The following is a 19374-nucleotide window of genomic DNA, read 5'->3' on the forward strand; positions in this document are numbered from 1 at the left end:
TCACATGTGTTATGTTAGCAAATTCAGTTCCTGAAAGTTTGCCATTTCACCTGAAATACACGTTTTTTAAAATATCTTTTCATTAAAAAAAACATGAATCATCAGTGACCAACCGTGGCTTTGATCTTCTCTATTTGGTGCTCTACTTCCTCGATGTCTTCTACGTTTTCCAAACGTTCATATGCAACATTCCGAGTGCCTTTTATGAGGTTAAGGGGCAGGACAGACATACCATAGGCCTGAAAACAAAAGGCAAAATATGAAATTATATGCATGAGTGTGTCTGTGCATGAAATACAAACACCCATGCACAAAAATTTATATAAGAAACTATAAACATTAAACAAGGTGTTTCCTTAGTAATTGTTTTTAGTAAGTACTAGAAATTGCCCCCAAAGGAGTACAAAATAAATTCATGCATTCTATGACAACTCACTCGGATTGTGACTAGAAGACATTCAGTGCTACTTGAACACAGTAATTCTTGCAATCTGTTGCCTAACAGTGCCCCCTTGTGGCAATAAAAATGTTTTCCTATTGTGAAGGAATTGGAAAGTGGGGATTGGTCTTCCACTAATCTTTTAGAGTGCGCATATCTGTCTGACATCATTTTTAAGTATATTGGTTTTTAAAAGAATAAAAAAATGAAATATCTACAAGTATTTTGCAAATTGATAAAATTCAGAGCTGACCTGACCAAACAGAAATACCCTTAGAATTGTCCGCACAATATCACTGGGCTGTGTTTTGGCAGAAGCAAACCACATTTCCAACTTTAGTGAACATCACCGGTAGGTGTATGGCTACAAGTCAACATTACGTACAAGCAAAGACATTGACAACTGCAATCAGCAATACAGAAGGATATGAGACTTACCTTATAAGGGGATTGGGCTCAGAAATATAGGTTTTTATATAGTTCAGCTGTCTTTTTTGCTAATGCTTTTTCTAATACTCACTGCTATTTATTTTACTGACCATGTAAAGATCTAGGATCCATAATGAAGAAATAGAAATATGGCTTTAATCTGAAAAAACAGCAAACTATTATTTGGTATTGTAAATTTAGAGCACTCACAGATGAAGATGCTGTTTAGTATACTATTAGTTTATATTGAAGCCATCAGCTTTTTTAAAATGGATCACAGGGCTCCTTAGTTGAGAACATGAGCCGAATGTCAAGCAAGTTCATAGAAGAAGCCGGCACTGAGAAAGCTTTTACTCCTGACCATCAATAAATGAGTGACTTTGACGAAGAGAAAAAAAACAAAATAGACACCAGTTTGTTCTGCAGAAACCAATGAAACAAGCTTCCTCTTTTATAGTTAAAAAATATTTTTTATTTGGAAAGAAATAAATCCCACCTGTCCTGTCTGTACTTAAACCCACTGTAGATATTAACATGAACTTGGTGTCTAAACAATAAAGAGAAGAGTGCAGAATTTTTATAGTTAAACAGAAACAGGTGGATTCAGAGACCCAGATGTGCTAGTGAAATCTTCATTTTTGCAGGCTGTAATGCTGCTGCTGTGAATGCAGGCAGCCTGTGGCAACAAAAACTCCCTGCACATAGAACCTAAAGAAAGCCCCTATTTAAAGGAAATGTAGCACATGATCAAAAATGAATTACCACTTTCTTTCTACAGCAAACAGCAGAGACAAATGTTTTGCCTTCAGATTTTGGTACTCATACCATATTGACACTATCTTTACATGGTTATGTACAAAGGGAATAATACAACAAAAAGAACAGATTTTTAAAAATCAACTTCGGATACATTTTAATAAATTCATAACACCACAAAGTTATCTTAATAACATAAGATACTTCAGTGATTTTTACAATGTAGACATTTTGACATTTCAAGTTGCTAATATTAAACTGGAAGATTATGACTGGTTTAAAAGAAATATGCCAATCCCACTGACGTACAGTTAAGATAAATTTTACTCATTACCATCTCAGTAATAATACAACATTAAAAAGACCAAGTAAAGAGCCATAAAAGGCCATAGCACATGTAAAAAGCCAGTTCCTAGGCTCAGAAAAAATATTCTCAAATGATATGCATCCTTCTCTTGTAAGGGAGCAATCAATAAATATATTGATTCTACATGAAATGTGAAATATGGCTCTGAATGCATTTGAACTCCCACTGATAGCTGCCTTAAAGGTGTTGCATTATTTCAAGCTTAGTAATGTCGCAGAAACCAATGAGGCATGCTCTAATTACACCTCAAACATCAAAGGCCCCTCTACAGAAGCAGCTGAGCATTTTAAGGGAAAATCTACTGCTTGGTACTAAACACAATATGAGATTATTCTGTATTTATTCTGTACACTGTCAGAGTACATTAAATCCTCACAGCAACATGTCTCCTACTGGTGATTTTACAGTTGCACAGATAAATTATTAGTTAAAAAGAGAAACTGGTATAAATTATTAGTTAAAAAGAGAAACTGGTAAAACACATCAATCCTAACAATTCTTTAAGCTTTGCTCGATTCTGATAAATTACAGAAAACCATTTAACTTCTAAAGACTACATGATCCAGTAACACCAGACTGAGAAAGGATGTGATGCATCACATTAACAGAATAGTCAATAATTATTAATATCCAGAATAACTCAAACTATCATTTCCATACTTCAGATGTAAAGCACTGGTTATGTTTTGATTTCAAGTCCTGACATATTTTAAAATGTAACCAAGAAAGGAAAAAGACATGAATTATTCATCAATGTTCTATCGCTTCTGTCATAGGCATTTTTTCTTTGTACCTTAAGCCATTTATTTTATAGTCTTACACACATCAAAAGAGCTTCTAAAATATATGCCAATCTGAAAAATACAATGTAATGTTTCTCGAACAAAGATTATTATGATAGGTATTAGTTTATTTTCTATAAAACATTTTGCAACAAAAAAACTGATAAAGCTTTTAATAACAACATTAAGAAAGACTGGCACATTTTTTTGCTACATATATTCTGGATTTTTTAGCAGAATTTGAAAGTAATTGAATGTGGGTATTGTGTTGAGGCCTGCAGCAGGAAGTAAGCTGTTATTTAAAGTATGCTTAAATGCATATTTTGTAGTGACACATTTCATTAGAAATACATCTTGCTTAAGTGCATAAACCAGTTATACTCCTCAGAGCTAAGGGACAAGCTGATGTGTGCCCAAGCCTATTTTAATTCTTTTCTTTGCAACAAATCTTAAAGAAAAGTTTTCTAATGGCATTAACTACAAGTGATCAAATCTCTACCATAAAAGTTAAGAATGGAGAGCTTGGCTTGGCTCTCATGTACTTATCCTTAGTGGCTTCTCAGAAACATCCTGCTTTGATATACAGGAAGATGAAGCAAACCAGGTGTGCTTATCACCATTACTCCAGTCCAATGTTTTTAATTAGAACAGACAATGGAAATTTATTATAAACTGGTATTAAAAAAAACAATTCTACCAAAACTACATTTTTGTAATTAAGTATCCACATCAGACTATGGTACAGAGTTCTTTTTAAGAGGAAATGACAAATCATGACTGTTATATGTCCAAGGTTGTTTTTCAAGGTTTATTCTTAAAACAACCCTTAATGTACCCTTCTAAAATGAACCCCTCACAACTCTCTACAATCATTATGGGAGGCAGTCACCTGTAAAATGGGGTAGTGGGAAAAATCTGGAAAACTGTAATGGGTCATAAATAAATAAGTTATTCATTATTATGAATATTATTACTTATATCAATAAAGAAACCAACATGCCTCAGGTATCAGAAAGTACTAAATAGTGTTAGTATAGATGAGACAGAAATGTGCAGCCATTAGAAACACCCAAGATAAAGGCCTCCAAGGCCTGATAGTTTTCTATTAATTGTGAGAAAACAAGAGATGTTGATTCTTAGGTCATTGCAAAACACAGAGAGGGAGTTTGAACTCAGTTGCATGAACTACCAAACAGATTAGTGGCATCAATAGCCTCTGATTTGTAACTTTATGTAATAGTCAATGCAAGTTAAATAAGTTTTTTTTAAATTCTTTAAGTAACAATAACAGACACTGATGGAGTATACCATATGATATATTTATAATTTTCAGAATGCTTTTATTGAAAAATTAAAGTTCAAATTACAACCAGTAAGCATTTGGGGAAAGGGGAGTTTAAATTCAGAAATAGTTAAAAGAACAGAAAACTGAGTACAGATAAGAAGTATATATGGAACTGGGGTGATATAATCAATGTAGTATGACAAAGACCTTTATTAGGTCTTGTGCTCTTGCTTATTTATATTAATTATCTAAATTCTAAATGATCTAAATGGTTTAACAAGCACTGCAGCATAAGCTAATGAAATTCAAAAAGGAATTTGATACAATTCTGGGCAAACACATGGTATACACAGATATTTAAGTTAGTATTACAAGTCAGTGTAGCATCAAGACATATTCTATTCAGAATTAAGGATTTCTGCCCCACATATTCTGCAATAGACGAAATCTTGTGCTCGCGAACTCACAGTTCTTTTCACCTGATCAACAAAATAAAGACAGTTGGACTCTTTGTCAAAATCCTGAATATCAGAGCATATTCACATCCAAGCTATGGCTGGGACAAAACTGAGGTTTGCCATTTATCTAACCTGCAGCTGCACCCAAGAAAACAGCTATGCACAGACACAGCCTGAGCGTTAGCGCTAGATGCTGAGGCCCAACATTAGGCAAGCAGCTGCCAAGTCGGACCATTAATCCAGCCAGCTCCGTCTTCTCTGATGGTCAAAGGATCTTTGAGTATAAAACTTCTTTATTTTTTTATAATACTCTAGAGCTGAACTATTATTCCAAACACATTTTTGATGTTTATTTCATGATAGTTAATATGCATTAACTTGTATCTGAGATAATGAATGTGGTGTAATTATAGCAGACAAATAAAACATTCGTGGGTAAACCATAACGTTATAGTGGATGTATTCTAACTCTGAAGTTAACAATTCTTTTAATCCCTAAGTGAATGATCAGTTTTGTATTACAGCAGATTAGTTCACAAATATATTCTATTTGTTATGGATGGTTTTTGGTGCTATATCAATATATTTAGTTTTAGAATCTGTGTGTGAGTCCATAATTTTTGTTTGATTAAGTCCTAAAAGTTGTCAAGTATCCATTTACCATTACCATTTCTGATTGCCACAGTAAATTAAAACCCTCACATCACTACATCACTAATAAAAATGAACTTGATACGAAACTCGAGGACAATATGACTTCTGGACTTCTGGACAATATGAGGAAGCAATAAAAAAAGACTGAGTATCTATAGCTAAAAAGTATAGAATTTAAATCGAGGGATACTATGTTAAAAATGTACAGTGCATCACAATTTCATGTACATAGAATACCTCATAGAATCAGTCCAGTAAACATCATATTAGACATCACTGGGCTTAAAGGTACACTCTATACTGACAGGCTAAAAGTGGATTGCATCTTTTTAGTTTTAAGAAAAAAAGCACAAAGTGTTGTGTGGATCTAGAACAAGCTATCCAACAAGCTTAGCCATGTTGACTAAGTTGATACCCTGACTTCTTTCGAAGATCCTGGTCTCAATGCATACCACAGATCATTGCATCTTAAATGAAGACCCTACTGATATGTGACACAATTAGTAAGGTTTCAGGGGCCAAAGTCAACTTTGAGGAGCTATAAACAAACCACCAAAGCACTTTCTAGTAATCCATACAATGCTGCTTCAAATTAAACAGCAGTATGGCACAAAGACGAAAAATAACTCGATCTGAAAAACCATTAATATGGTACATGCCATTGTGTTGTACTACTGAAAAGAATGTGATAAAACTATGGAAAAGTTTCCTTTTTTGTAAACAATTGCACAACATTTCCTAAACAATACGTTAGATCTTCGGCCTCTAAGACCAAATTATAGCTGTTGTATTAAAGCCCTGAAAACTAAGCTCTTCACCTTTTCTTTCTGCATCAGCATCTTACAGCTGGAGATTTGAAAGTGCAGCACATGGGGCAAAGCCATGAGCCCTACTCAACATCCCTTGCAAGGAGCTTTTTAAATCATACTCCAGAAATTCAGAGTGAATTACACAGCCCTGGTCTATTAAACCTTCAGGCCAGGGGTAAAACACATTATATATAAAGACTGCACTCTTGGAATTCATGGTTTTCAAACGGAGAACGGCCTTTTTGTTCTTATGGGAAGTGTTACAAATGAAACACGATTTGTGATCTGTATAGTAGGATTATGTTTTAGAAGTGCATCTTGATTTTTAGGCAGTGTTTTAGGTTGTAGGTTCAATTGGATGAAGGCTTAACCTTTCTTCAAGGATGGTTATGTTTTGGGTGATTTTTTTTCACACCTCATGAATTGGTATGATATATTGAAATTCGAAATAAGAATCTGGATTTCTAAATATTCTGAAACATATCTTTGATAATCGAGTCGAGAAAAGACGAATGTGTTGACCAGCTTTTCACCAACAGTAAGCAACAACATAGGACATAGTCTAGCAATATTTTTGAGGTGGAAGCATGATGTTTTTGCACATGTGGGGCAAACATCAAGCTTGGATCAAATATCACCTCATGGTTCTCAATTTAAATTGAAATGCAAGTACAGTGCCATCCACAGATAGGGCTACTGTATTAGTATGCTTTTTAGTCTATCAGTTATTTCACAGTTCTGCTAGTCTTCTCAATGTGTGTGATAACTCCGCATATCATTTTATTTCAGCACTTCAGGGTCCTTCAGAGAAGAAAATGTTTGCTTGTGTTTCAAAGCATTTTTTATCTTTTGACCAGCTTGAGCGCATTTGATTAGTTCTGCAGTTCCCACAACACATGAAGGGGGATCAGAGTTTCTGTTTCCCCTGTGGTATACTCGTTCTGTATGTCCTTTTCTTTGAGGGGTAGATGGTCTGTGTTTCTATATATGCACATTCTACATACTGGAAATATCATATACACAGATATTCTAATTTATATTAGCATTGTAGAAATGCTATTTGTTACTAATTTCCATTATGTCAAACCACAAACAGTAGCAAATCTGTACTATATTAAAATGTTTGTGTTTAAACAGAATGCATAATATTTGCTATGAAAATACACTGTAGTATTTAAGTCAATGGTAAATTACCATACATTTATTTGGGGATGAAAATGAGAAGCTACTTAAAAAGCAATTTAAAGCAGCATCACAAAATGCATTTTAAATTACGATTTTGCAGTGCAGCAAATGTATTAAACATAAATTGCGTGCTTTTTGTTGGAAACAGTATACCAAATGTGATGATACCACCACGTAACATAGTTTAGTTACAGAAGACAGCGTGAGCACCCTTCATTTTGAATATCGTTCAGTAATAAATTTAGCTAGCAAAGTATTAACTATACTTTCAAAGGACCACTGAAGTACAATTTACAACATTGTTAGACACAATGAATAAATAACACTTTACTAAAATGAAAGCTGCCAAAATTTGTGTCTGTAACTGTACTTGGACTGATGGGGAATAATCAGGGGATGGAGAAAAATACTAGCTGAAGATCTAAGTGTAAAAAAAAATAGGTGGCAAAAATGAAATTGCCAATATAACAGTGCACTCCACCTTTTAATGATTGCTTCAAAACAGCAATGAATGTCATACTACAGACATTTACTTAAAACTGAAGTTCTAGTCACTGTGAGGATTTGTATTTTGATACTTTTAGGACAACAATTTTCAAACTGCACTTAAAATATAAATCTTAACAGCCGTACATTGGATGTTGGAAACGTCAGACTAAAACATTTGTTCCTTTTCAGAAGCAGTAAACGGTATTGTTAGGTTTTTGAAAATTAATTCTAAGTGGTCAGCTTTGGACAAAAGCCTATGATAAATTAGCACATACTGTACAGATCTTTTGTTATCACCACATAAGGAAGTAGTCACTTTGACTCTATTAGGTTAATGAGGCATAGTAATAAGACTTTGAAATGATAACTGTAGCGACGATGCTTGTTAATAAGACAGAATTAAGTGTTGCTGTGCTTTCCCAAATGAGGCCCCATTTCTCTCTTCATCTCTGTGGTGCAGCCACAGAGAAACTATTCATGCAGGCTGATTTAAAGATGTTTTCTTTTGATAAGGGACAGCTCCCAAATGGGGATGCCCTTAGCTAAGCCTGGCTATCATGATCAATGGTCATCCATTGGCGCCTATCTGTCTAGGGAGTGCCAGACGGACATCTGGACTGCATTCCTAGGTGTCAGGAGTAAGTGACTCATATCTCACCTTGATCAACCAATCAGGGACTGGTAGGGCTGAGTAACCCACTTGGAATTCTGATGCCCATGAAAGTTCCTCCAGGTAAAAACAGGCAACACAAAATTCTGAGACTATTCTAAAGGGAATTCAAAGGAGAATTCCAGGGGTGCGAGACAACTCCAGGCCAGGACGGCCCAGGAGCAGAAAGGCTCCCAAGGACAGGACATTCTCGCAGCGCGCCTCCTGACCATCCTGAGACTCAGCCCAGACCACCACGGAATGGCCAGTGTGTCCGAGTGCCAGAACTTTCCTCTGTTCTAAGAGTCTAGAGCGGAGGTTGCCAGAGAGTAACCAGAGGATCCACCCGAGGTTAGCATCAGCAGCAAGCCTCGTGAACAGGTCGGAACTGTGGACAGCTGAATCACTATTCAGAACTAGCGCTTTATCAGGAACGAACCGGTCCTCTTCCTGACTTGCTGGGACCCACAGTCATCTTTTCTCCTGTGCACAAACTTTGCTAGTTAAAGCCAACACTAACTAGCCAGTCAGTGAGCATCAGCAGCGCACCGTCGCAAGCCGCACAGCACAGCCTGGCACGGAGCCAGAGAGCCCGCAGGAGATCTGAATCCCCAGAGATTGGATGAGTATTCAACTTCAATGCATTACAGCTCGAGAATTCAATTGTTATCCCAACCAGTTGATATCAATTTAATTCCTAAGAGTTATGTACTTGTTTTGAGTATCCAATGTAGAAGTTATAACCAAGTTCAGTTACGAAACGGTCTGAATGAATGATATACTGAACGTATGTCCTCTTGATATATGTTACTCTTCGTAACTGATTGAATATATACCTTTTGTATTCTGATAACCCTCTCGATAAGATCTGTTAGGTTTACATGCATATTCTATGTATTAATAAATGTATCCTCGTGTATTAGTACCTGTGTGTGTGCGTTGTTTGAGTTATATCACATGGCTGGATTCTAAGGCCATTAAAAGAATCAATTTCGTGATTTACGGCTACAATTAATAATTGTCCCCGTAAATGCCCAAACCCTACAGAACTGGTGCCTCGTGAGAGCACACTACATAACTTATGTGCTCAATCCTAAACAATCTATAGCAGGTAAAAAAAAATACATTTCAATTCTTGAAGAAGTTTCTCAACTATGCATTTCTTTAAGACCTTCTACCTTTCACAGTGTACAGAAACCGATGACCTTGACAATTAACAGACCACACCAAAAACGGAAAACCAAAGTAAACTACAAAAGAATATGAAAACATTTTTGACTTCTGGCACTGATTTGAGATTTGCTCATGGACTATGCACAATGGCTGTATCTTCAGAGACCATGTGGGACACTTAAGATGTAACTTACTTTAATTCCTTGTGACAGCTTTAGGGAGATGTCAGGGTTTCTGGCTTCATGTTTTAATAGAAAGAAACTCGCAGAAAAGTTATTTTTATTTTTTTCCTTTGTTTATCCAAACCATTGTTTTGCCTAGCTCCACTGTGGTACTAAAGCCCTGAAGCAGTTTACAGCCTAGTTACCATGAGAGCAGCTGTGAAAAATCTATGACATTAACCAGGGTTAAAGCACAGTTAGTTTTTCTTACTTAAAAAAAAACAGGCAGCTACAGAAGGGAGCAGGAATCAAAATACAGGCAAGGATTATTGGAATTTTCACTCATTAGGTCGGTAGACATACAGAAAATAAGAAGAGTTGGGCCATGCTTATGCACTTGAAAGTCACACATTCTAACTATATAATAGATATGGTAAGTTATGCTTCAGCAAAATACTCTAAAGAATCACTCAATGGTTCTTAAATTCTGTTTTTTCCATGGTATGACTGAAAGGTGTCAAGGACTGAAGCACAGGGCCCAGAGCATTTAAGCTAAAAATAATTTCAACAAGTTATTTGTGCTGCTACATTTACTCAGACAAGTGGTATAGTTACAAAACATTCACTCAAAGCCTGTTTGCAGTGACACTTCCCAGAACATGAAAGTACTGTGCCTTTAAGAAATGACCAGCCAAATGTCAAAACTTCCATTGCCAACACACAGGTCAATTTGTGCTGTCATAGTTCTCCTGAGTACATGGAAATCAATGTTAATGAAGTGGTAGCAACCACTGGTCCTTTTCCTACTTACCGTGTATGTGATCACTGCCAGCATTCCAATCAAGGTCAAGGAGCTAATGGAGAAGGACAGGGCAGCCAAGCCATCTGCAAAGCAAAATGGTAAAAAGGCATCTGAGATTTGTGTTTGAACTGCAGTATACATAGCACTAAGCTACACAGAGAAAAAATCCTTTCTGAAAAAGAAAAAAAACTAACTTTTTTCAATACTTAACTAATAATACACAATCTATCATAATCAACTGTATTTAAAACTATTAATATTCTGAGATATCTTGTGTGCTGTTCTTTCATTTTCATGTATGAAATATTCAAAACACTCATCTGAACCTTCTGAAACTAGAATTCTATCAGCAGTGAATATTTCCTTCATTTATTACATACCGTGAACCAGGATTTCTGTATGAAAACACAGCTGGACACAAATCAAAACACAGTGGTCTCAAGAATGATTGGCACCCTTGATTAAATGGTATTACCAATTTAAAAACATTTGTTCTTAAATAATTTTATTAGAAACTTGTAGTTTTCCAATTTGGGGGACATAAAATATAGCTCATTATCACGCTGTTTATTTTATATGGGTTTTTCTGTTCATCTTTATCAAGGGTTCCAATACTTATGCAGCCCACTGTAAGTGATTTAATAAGAAATTTTAAAACCAGCCCATAAACATCTCATCTGTCCATTATGTGCCACATCTAAGGTTGTCGGAATCCATACTGAGATTACTGTTTTATGATTTTGCAAAGTGTTAGTGAGGAAAAGTGCAGGTGTAGATTATGAAAATGTCACCATGTCATCTGTCAGTAGTAAAGCCAAGAGTCCCTGACTGACAGGCAATCAAGGACACACACACCTACCCTCACGTTTGTCTTCCAAAAGCCACTGAGACTAGGCTGAAAGCCACCTATCATCATCCTGACTGGTGGCGTTAAGCCCAGTGTGTGGTACTAAGACTATCTGCACAAGAGCAGATCACTCCCTGAGAACACTACAATGTGGCCTTCAATGTCAGCAATGACAGAGATATGGTGATGACGCAGAAACAGGTAAAGAATAAAAGTTTTTCAGGATATCATTTTGAATCAAAGACATACATTGTTTAAAAAGGAAATTACAAAAATAACATAAGCATCACGTAATTAAAGGCATGTCCTGTGAATACTGGGCAGCAAACATGCACGTCCCCTGCCAGTGATTACAATAACACGGCACCTACTGCTACTGAAACAGAAGTTTGAGGTCAAACCTGTCAACCTTAGAGGTAGATGGGGGAAAAAAGCTCAATTAAACTCTGAAATCCATTCCAGAATCTTCAAATCGACATATATCTTTACTTATGTTTTTATAAATTGCAACACAAAACCTTTCCCTGTTCAAGAATAAAATGTAATAAAATGTAAACTAGCAAACAAAGACTTTCAGGTTATTGTTCTACAGGACATTGCTAACCATCTACGACAACAAGAGGACTATCACAAGCTACCTTGGTGGTCATTCCTTTGAGAAGAATTTCTGGTATTTAGACAATAGAGAATACTGTCTTATTTCAGTCATTGCGTACTTTCAGCAGCAGAAACCTATTCTTCAAGATCCAGCTGTCTCAAAAGGCATGAGCACTGCTTTATCTTCCGCTGTATGATTCTCTTAAGGCTCAAGCAAACTGTGCCCTAATACTCAGAAGCTTTCTATTAGGGGTTGTTCTGGTCACTCAGCTATCTACAATATGGAAAGTTATGATCTTATTTTGTTTCATACTGTTTTATACATACAGAGAGCAAAAAATAAATAGACTCTAGCTACTCCCTGAAAACAATATTTCAAAAGAAATAATAAAAGAAGGAATTAACTGTAAGCCACATGCATGAATGATTAAAATATGGTCTAAATATATTGTCCGGGATGAGCCAGAACCACTTAAAGGTATTGTAATTCCATGCAAAGCCAGACAATTTTCATGTGTGCATGACTGAACAATTCTGCTAAAGATATTCATGTCAATTTATTATAGATCAATGGACACTCTGTTGGGGACTTGCCCTTCATCTTTTGTTATTATTAAACATACCAGGACAAATAAGATAAGGAGTACAGAAATAGATTATATTCAAGAATATATTCCCCCTTTTTATTCTTTTAATAAGAAATTTCTCATTATACTGCCCAAAATTCAAAGGCAAAGTCCATGCATGACTGCGTTTAGTGCCTAGCCTTAGCTGCATAATTAAACATAAATATCTTGTCACTGCAATAAAATACAGTGGCACTCATTTCAAGTTTCATTCTGCATGACTCTTCACCTCACACTATTTCTAAGAAGAAATACCAGATGGAAGTTTTTGTCCAGTGCAAAAATCAAAATTTAATCTTGTTTAAAAAACAAAAAGGCATTTGCAATAATTGGAAATTTTTAATTCCTCCAAGATGGTCCACTCTACTTGTAAACAGACAATGGACTTAGACTGGGAATGGAAATGAACTGGAATGCTCAAGGTACACAATACATCAAAGAAGGACCAACTGGCTCCATAGATATACTGGTTGATGACCTGAAGGCATCAATTTCATACCTGGATAGAGGGAGACCTAAAACCTCAGGCAGTAGGCTATTGCTGTGAAGTACACATGCAGTATCTTTCTTTCTAGATTTAACATCATTTGACTTAACAAAAACTAATTATGCTAAATAACCAATAAATCTGGTAAGAAATGTTGGTGCACAATACACTTGTAAACGAATACAGGCACCTTTCATCTGAAATGGTACTATATATTTAGTTTAATACTGCTCATTTTAAAAATAGTTCTTGACTTGCACATATATGTTTTGGCATCCTCTGCCTGAACCGTGATTAATCGGTTTTCACTGATGAATAGTTTAATAATGAAATATGTCACACAATTACAAAAACTATGGGCTGGAACAATATTAACACACAGTAGTGAATCTTCTCTGCTGTACAGAGTCACTGAGCAAAGAAAATATAACATTTCTTCATAATTATCCACAAATGTCTTTTGAATCATCATTATTACTACTAAAAATCAGACACACATCATTCCATAAAAAGAAACCAAAGTAAAAGGCTGGAAACAAAACATTGAAAACAAAAAAAAAAGAAAGTGCTATTTTCTTAATTATAGAGAAAAGCTATGCTTGGTGAGTTATATTCAATTCGAAAAAGCGTGTTTATCACAAACACAAAAAAACAACCCACCTTACAAGAGCATCAGCTTTGTTTAGTTTTTTACTAGACAGGCAAGACTGAGATTGAGAAGAAAAGCTTTTCGTTTATTTAATTAAAGGCACGATACCTGCCAATCTAAGTGAAGAAACAAACCAAATACATTGCCTTGCAAAGGTGTTCACTTCATTCTAATGATCTCATTTTGTTGAATTGTAAAAAATGTTTACAAGTGAATACTTTCAATCAAATCCTGAACGCTCAAACTGAACATTTTTGTAGGTCAAACCCATGTCATTAAAAAGTAACATCAAAGAAAAAATAAAAGCTAAAATTTTAATTGTGTACATATTCGCTTCCTTTGCAATACAAAACCTAAATCAGGTTCAGGTCCACAAAATGACTTTGGCAAGCCACACAGTTAGTTTAATGGACGCCGTCTGTGTGCAATAACAGTGTTTCACATGATTCAGAAACAATACCTCCATCCAAGGTCCAAGGTCCTTCAAGCAATTATTCTTTGCAGCTTTTTTTTTATTTACATATATCTTTACAATCTTCACATATGATAGCGAGACACCAACATGCTCAGCAATCTGGCAATTCCCTCGCAGGCCATGGATTGGTATGGCCACTGTGCATGCCAGGTGCACCTCTGGTAGACAAGAGTGAAGCTCAGATACACACAGAGGGGCCTGAGGACAGTACTGGATCTTCTCACAGACCCCAGAGAAAGTCCATCAGCAGGACACATCGGAATCTGAAATTATCCCACCACCAGAGTTCAGCTCCAGGGAAACAAATGACAGTACAGATGACTCACAGGGAGAAGCAGATGAAGCTGATGACCAAGTCCCTAGAGCAACATGAGCTGTTCTGACATTGACAGTGTTAATGTGCCAATACCAAGTGGAAATAAAACTGAACAGACAATTTAACAAGAAATGAACCAGCATGTATAACTTATCTTACAATAGAACATAGGAAAAAAACATTTAAAAACAGCAAGAAAGTTTGTCATTTTTGTGAAGTTCTAAAACTTTGTATCTGGCTCATCCCAGATAATCACATTTTAAATGTAACACCTTTATCAACAGATGACATTTACTAGTCACAGAAAAAACTTAGTGTAGGCGAGTACCCAGAGGCCATTTTACATGAAGAGTTTTTGAGAATTATTTATCACTACAAATTTAACTAGAGAGTACAATTTTATAATTAAAAAAGGAGATCTGAAACCCAGAGGGCTTCCTGAGCAACAGGTAACTATTTACCATACTATATGCTCATGGGGTTTATGGAGGCCCTTAAAAGGCACCATGCTGCCGCAGTATTTTCACTCTGTAGCCCGATTTTGTCATATTTCATAAACTAACCAAGACTGGGCCTGGTTAGTACTGAGACAGTAGACTTCCAAAGGACAACCAGCGTGCTTCTGTAAGTGGTGTTTATGGACTAGTAGGTGGCACTCTAATCTGGACACAAGGCCCCAGTAAGACGACAAAGGAAAATGTCCTGCAGGAAGTTCCATCCTCTGGATGAGACATTAAAACAATGTTCTAACTACATGGTTATTAACTATCACAGCAAAATTCTACTTTAGGCTTGTATGATCTGGCCTTGCTTAAATCATTTGGCGAATTGAATTCTCCAAATGCTGTGTAGTCACATTTCTTTATTACATACTGTACAATACAGTATACAGTTCCCTCCAACCTTTTTCAAACCCCTGACAAAAAAGGAAAAATAAGCATCACATAAGAGAAATATTTATACACTGGATAAATCTTTTGCTTGAAATACGTTAGAAAGTTATCTTAATAGCTCTGCTCAAAACAAAGTTATTATACATTTTAGTCCAGAAAACACAAAGGTCACATTTATTCACACCCCTCTAATTAGTACTTTGTATACCCTTCTCTTGCAGGCAACACACTGACTGTTTTGTATGATTACAGTATTACATTATTCGATTTTTTTAAAGTCAGACATAATTCAATTCATAACTCACTGTGTTATATGATGTTTGTTTTTCATTGAGGGTCAAACTATTTAGTTAAAAGTTTTGGCACATAATAGATGTTGCATGTCACCCAGGTGGGTACTGCACTAGTGGATGAAGTTTTGGGATCTATTTTGGGATATTTAGGATCTATTGGGATGAAAAGCATATCAACATTGCCATATCATAGATACACCTTTGGATATCCTTTTACTGCATTCTCTTTCAGAGAAGATGTGTTTTGGAAATAGCAAACATAATGTGAGCCTGGAAAGGTTCAGGTAAAAAGCTGTGGGGATTGCCCTCCCTGCCCTCTCTTTGGTGATGCTTTAAAACGTGGAAGCCAAAAGGAAGAGAAGAGAAAAACGGAGAAAGAAAAAGACCCTATGTAGGATTGTGGGATGGGAAGTGGGTCTGTGAAGTCTGTTAGCAGTTTGGCTGCCCGGTGATAATTGTTAGTTCAGCTCAGTTCACTTTATTGTCATTCTGCACAGATGTACAAGAGAGAACAAAATAGTTTCTCCTGGGCCGAGGTGCACAATACACTAGAAGGTATTAGAGAGGAACTGAAGAAATTGGTAAGCCATGAGAAGCTTACGTGTCAAAGTTGGCTTGGGTTTGGCTCTGGAGTAATTAGCTCAGTACCCTTATGGCTGCAATTTTGTCAACAGTATTTTGTTATCTATCTACAAAAAGATCAGTTGCCACAACACCCAAACTCCCAGGGTTGTTACAATACATTGTCAAAAACATTACACTGATTAAATGAAAGGATCAATTAATATTTTAACCTTTCATTAAAGAAAACTGGACTCCATGCCAAAGCTTTTTATATCTGCAAAGGAACAAGTAATAGGTTTATTCCATGCTGAAAAAAAGAAGAAAGAGAACACAACGTTTCGGCCGTGGAGCCTTCTTCAGGTGTGAAGAAGGCTTTTTTATATCTGCGCTGTGATAATATAATTTACATGGTACTTGTTTAAATTCTGTGAGCTACTAATCTGCTCATTCCCCACTTGTAAACAATAATGAAAACATATATGCTGAAGTATATAATCCCAGGTTAGAACAGTCTCATGACCAACATATACTGAATAAATTAAAAATATCAATTAAGTTTACTTACGGCTGCTGCCAAGCTCCTCAAACAAGTACTTAACTTTCTCCCACTGAGTCGAGTTTTGATTAGCTGGTACATTGAGAGGAACAAAGGCACTGCAAAACAGAGAGCATAAATATAATTTAAATGTTTTCACACACTTCAGCCATTACATATAAAAAACACAGAGGAATCACAAGGTTTTCACCTATTTATGTCAAACTTCAAAAAAAGCTTCATAAACTCTGTCGGTTGCTTCATATACCAGTACGCAAGAGAACAAAGGATATCTGGAATTTCTTAATGAGGTTAATAATAAAATGTAGGAGACACACTTCACATTTTCTATCCAAAAATAGAGTAGTTATATGACACATCTCACTAATGGAATACAGAAACATTAAAGACAGGTTTACAAGGTGGACATGACCACTCAGCCATTTAAACTGTAACATTAAAACGTATACCAGTGGAGTGAAACTGACCCACAATCAATGCGACATACTGATGCCTATTCATTATGTCACTTTTAAATACATTAAACCAATGCTGCACGACACCTCGTTCTTTTCCATCGATTACAAAACTCTGAAACAATATTAGATAAATATTGAGAAACTGAAACTGTGGGCTCCTTTCAAACCAAGAAAATGGTACTTAGAAGTATTATTACCAAAAACACAAAGACAATGAAAAAATAGTTAATTTGAGTTTGATTCATTATACAAAACAGTTTTCTGTTTTTACCTTTTCTCGTTTCTGAAACTGTTAAAGGAACCTGACAAACATGTTTGGACAACCTTAGAAATAAAGATACTGTATTTAAAACATTGAATTATTTTAGAAATAAGTATCTTTTAAAACTTTAAAATCTTAATCTGTTTTGATGTTATAATCACAATACCAATATCTCTGTAATGGACATTAAATTCATACGAAAAACTGAAACATTTACCGTTACGAATGTTTTCTGCACTTTAAAGGCTAGAATTCCATTAATATGTTACCTGAAAGCAGTAAGATTATTGGGATAAAAATAACTTTTACATTTCCCATTTCCCTATTTTATTGTAATAAGAAATGGCCTTTAAAACTATATCGGAGCTTCTGTCTTATGTTTCCAGTTTCCAGAAGATGGATTTTGTGACTACATTTCAAGACAAGCACTCCTGCTACAGCTCTCAGCTCCTGCCTTACTCCCTTTTATGTAAAGAAATACAACATAGCACAGCTACAGATACAGCCATTTCTTCACCTTACACATTATGAATGGTCTGACAAAACTGCATAGTTAAATTAACCAGTATCAACGGCCTTTCCTACACACAATAATCGTGATTTATTGGACATAGGAGGCTATAGGCAATAATGAATTTCATAATGCATGCAAGAAGCATGTTTGTAAAACACAAACTAAACTCAGAGAAGATGTAGAAGTCCAAGGACAGTGCAAAACAGTAATTCTTAAATATTAGAATTCTGGCAACAAAGCTGACACCTTATTCATAAATTACTTTGCGAGTTTTATTAAAGGATCAACAAGGAATAATATATTCACTTCCATCAGTCATAACAGAATCTCTTACATTACACGACACTGATACCACAAGGACACACTTAATTCTAGGGCATTTTCATTTACAGTTACAATTCAATGTATTAATACTTGATAACAGAACATAAGATTAATTTGACTAATTCATTTTACAGCTGGGAACCTATACAAATAATCTTATAGCTTTAGTTCACATATCTGAAAGATATCAATAGTATCTCTTCTCCACACATTATGGTACAAAATTCTCAATTGCCAATCTGTACAGTACGACAGCTATCTCTTTAGACTTTACGTGGATCAAAGCACATTTTATTTCCAAACTAAAGGTCTTCATCACAAAGTTAAATAATTCCATTTTCACTTTATCTACAGTGTACTCCCATAGTGCCAGTTTACTTGTTCCTCATGAATGCTATTGGCATATTGACCAAATGATTAATTAGCAAAGGGGTCTTCTCACCATTTCAATTGCTATCTACCACCTTGCATTTAAAAACAGAATGGATCTACACAAATGTAGTTCTATGATTCTTGGTAGATAAAGCAATTTGGTTTAGGCCTTGACAAACCACTGCAATCACTGGAAAAAACAACTAAATCCAACAATGAAAGCAAACTGTAGTAAGCAGTCCAAATGTAGTGGCTTTGTTCTAGAATCATGTATTTGTATTTTTTTTATTTCAAGACTTTTGTAGTAGCAGTATTTCTACCAGTTCTCTAAATTTGTAAACCATTGACACAAAAGGATTAAAATATATTTGTTGAATGTAATCCTTGGATCTCAGGAAGTAGTTTGAAAACACACAGAAACTCATCCATATCAGCAGTTCCTGAGACCATCATTACTGTTGGTAAAAAGAATTGTTTAAGAACAAAATGTATGAATCTTCAATGGCTCTAATTAGAAAAAATACAACCTTTATCCCCAAAATGAAATGGGAGAAGGTAGTTCAAAAGGCAAAGTGGAGTGAAATTACTTCTGTCACAGAAAATAACTTTTCAAACCTGGGCCAACACAATCTGCCACATGGATTGGCTTCTTGATTCAACACAGTGTTTCAACAAGAGCTCTATTTAATGGTTCAGAGCACAT

At 35.5% G+C, this 19374-nt stretch overlaps 1 protein-coding gene across 1 annotated transcript in view; it reads right to left on the reverse strand.

Moving 5' to 3' along the window:
* The window catches only part of lmbrd1 (LMBR1 domain containing 1), a 91239-nt gene that overhangs the window by 39334 nt on the left and 32531 nt on the right, over positions 1-19374 (reverse strand). The window contains exons 6-8 of the mRNA XM_088934244.1: positions 16751-16839; positions 10448-10521; positions 114-239 (exon numbers count right to left, since the gene is read on the reverse strand). Coding sequence (XP_088790370.1) covers positions 114-239; positions 10448-10521; positions 16751-16839 — 289 coding nt within the window. The remainder of the gene's footprint in view (positions 1-113; positions 240-10447; positions 10522-16750; positions 16840-19374) is intronic.

Source organism: Atractosteus spatula, chromosome 15 (assembly GCF_055471065.1).
Source record: "Atractosteus spatula isolate fAtrSpa1 chromosome 15, fAtrSpa1.hap1, whole genome shotgun sequence".
In the NCBI taxonomy this organism is placed as follows: Eukaryota; Metazoa; Chordata; class Actinopteri; order Semionotiformes; family Lepisosteidae; genus Atractosteus; species Atractosteus spatula.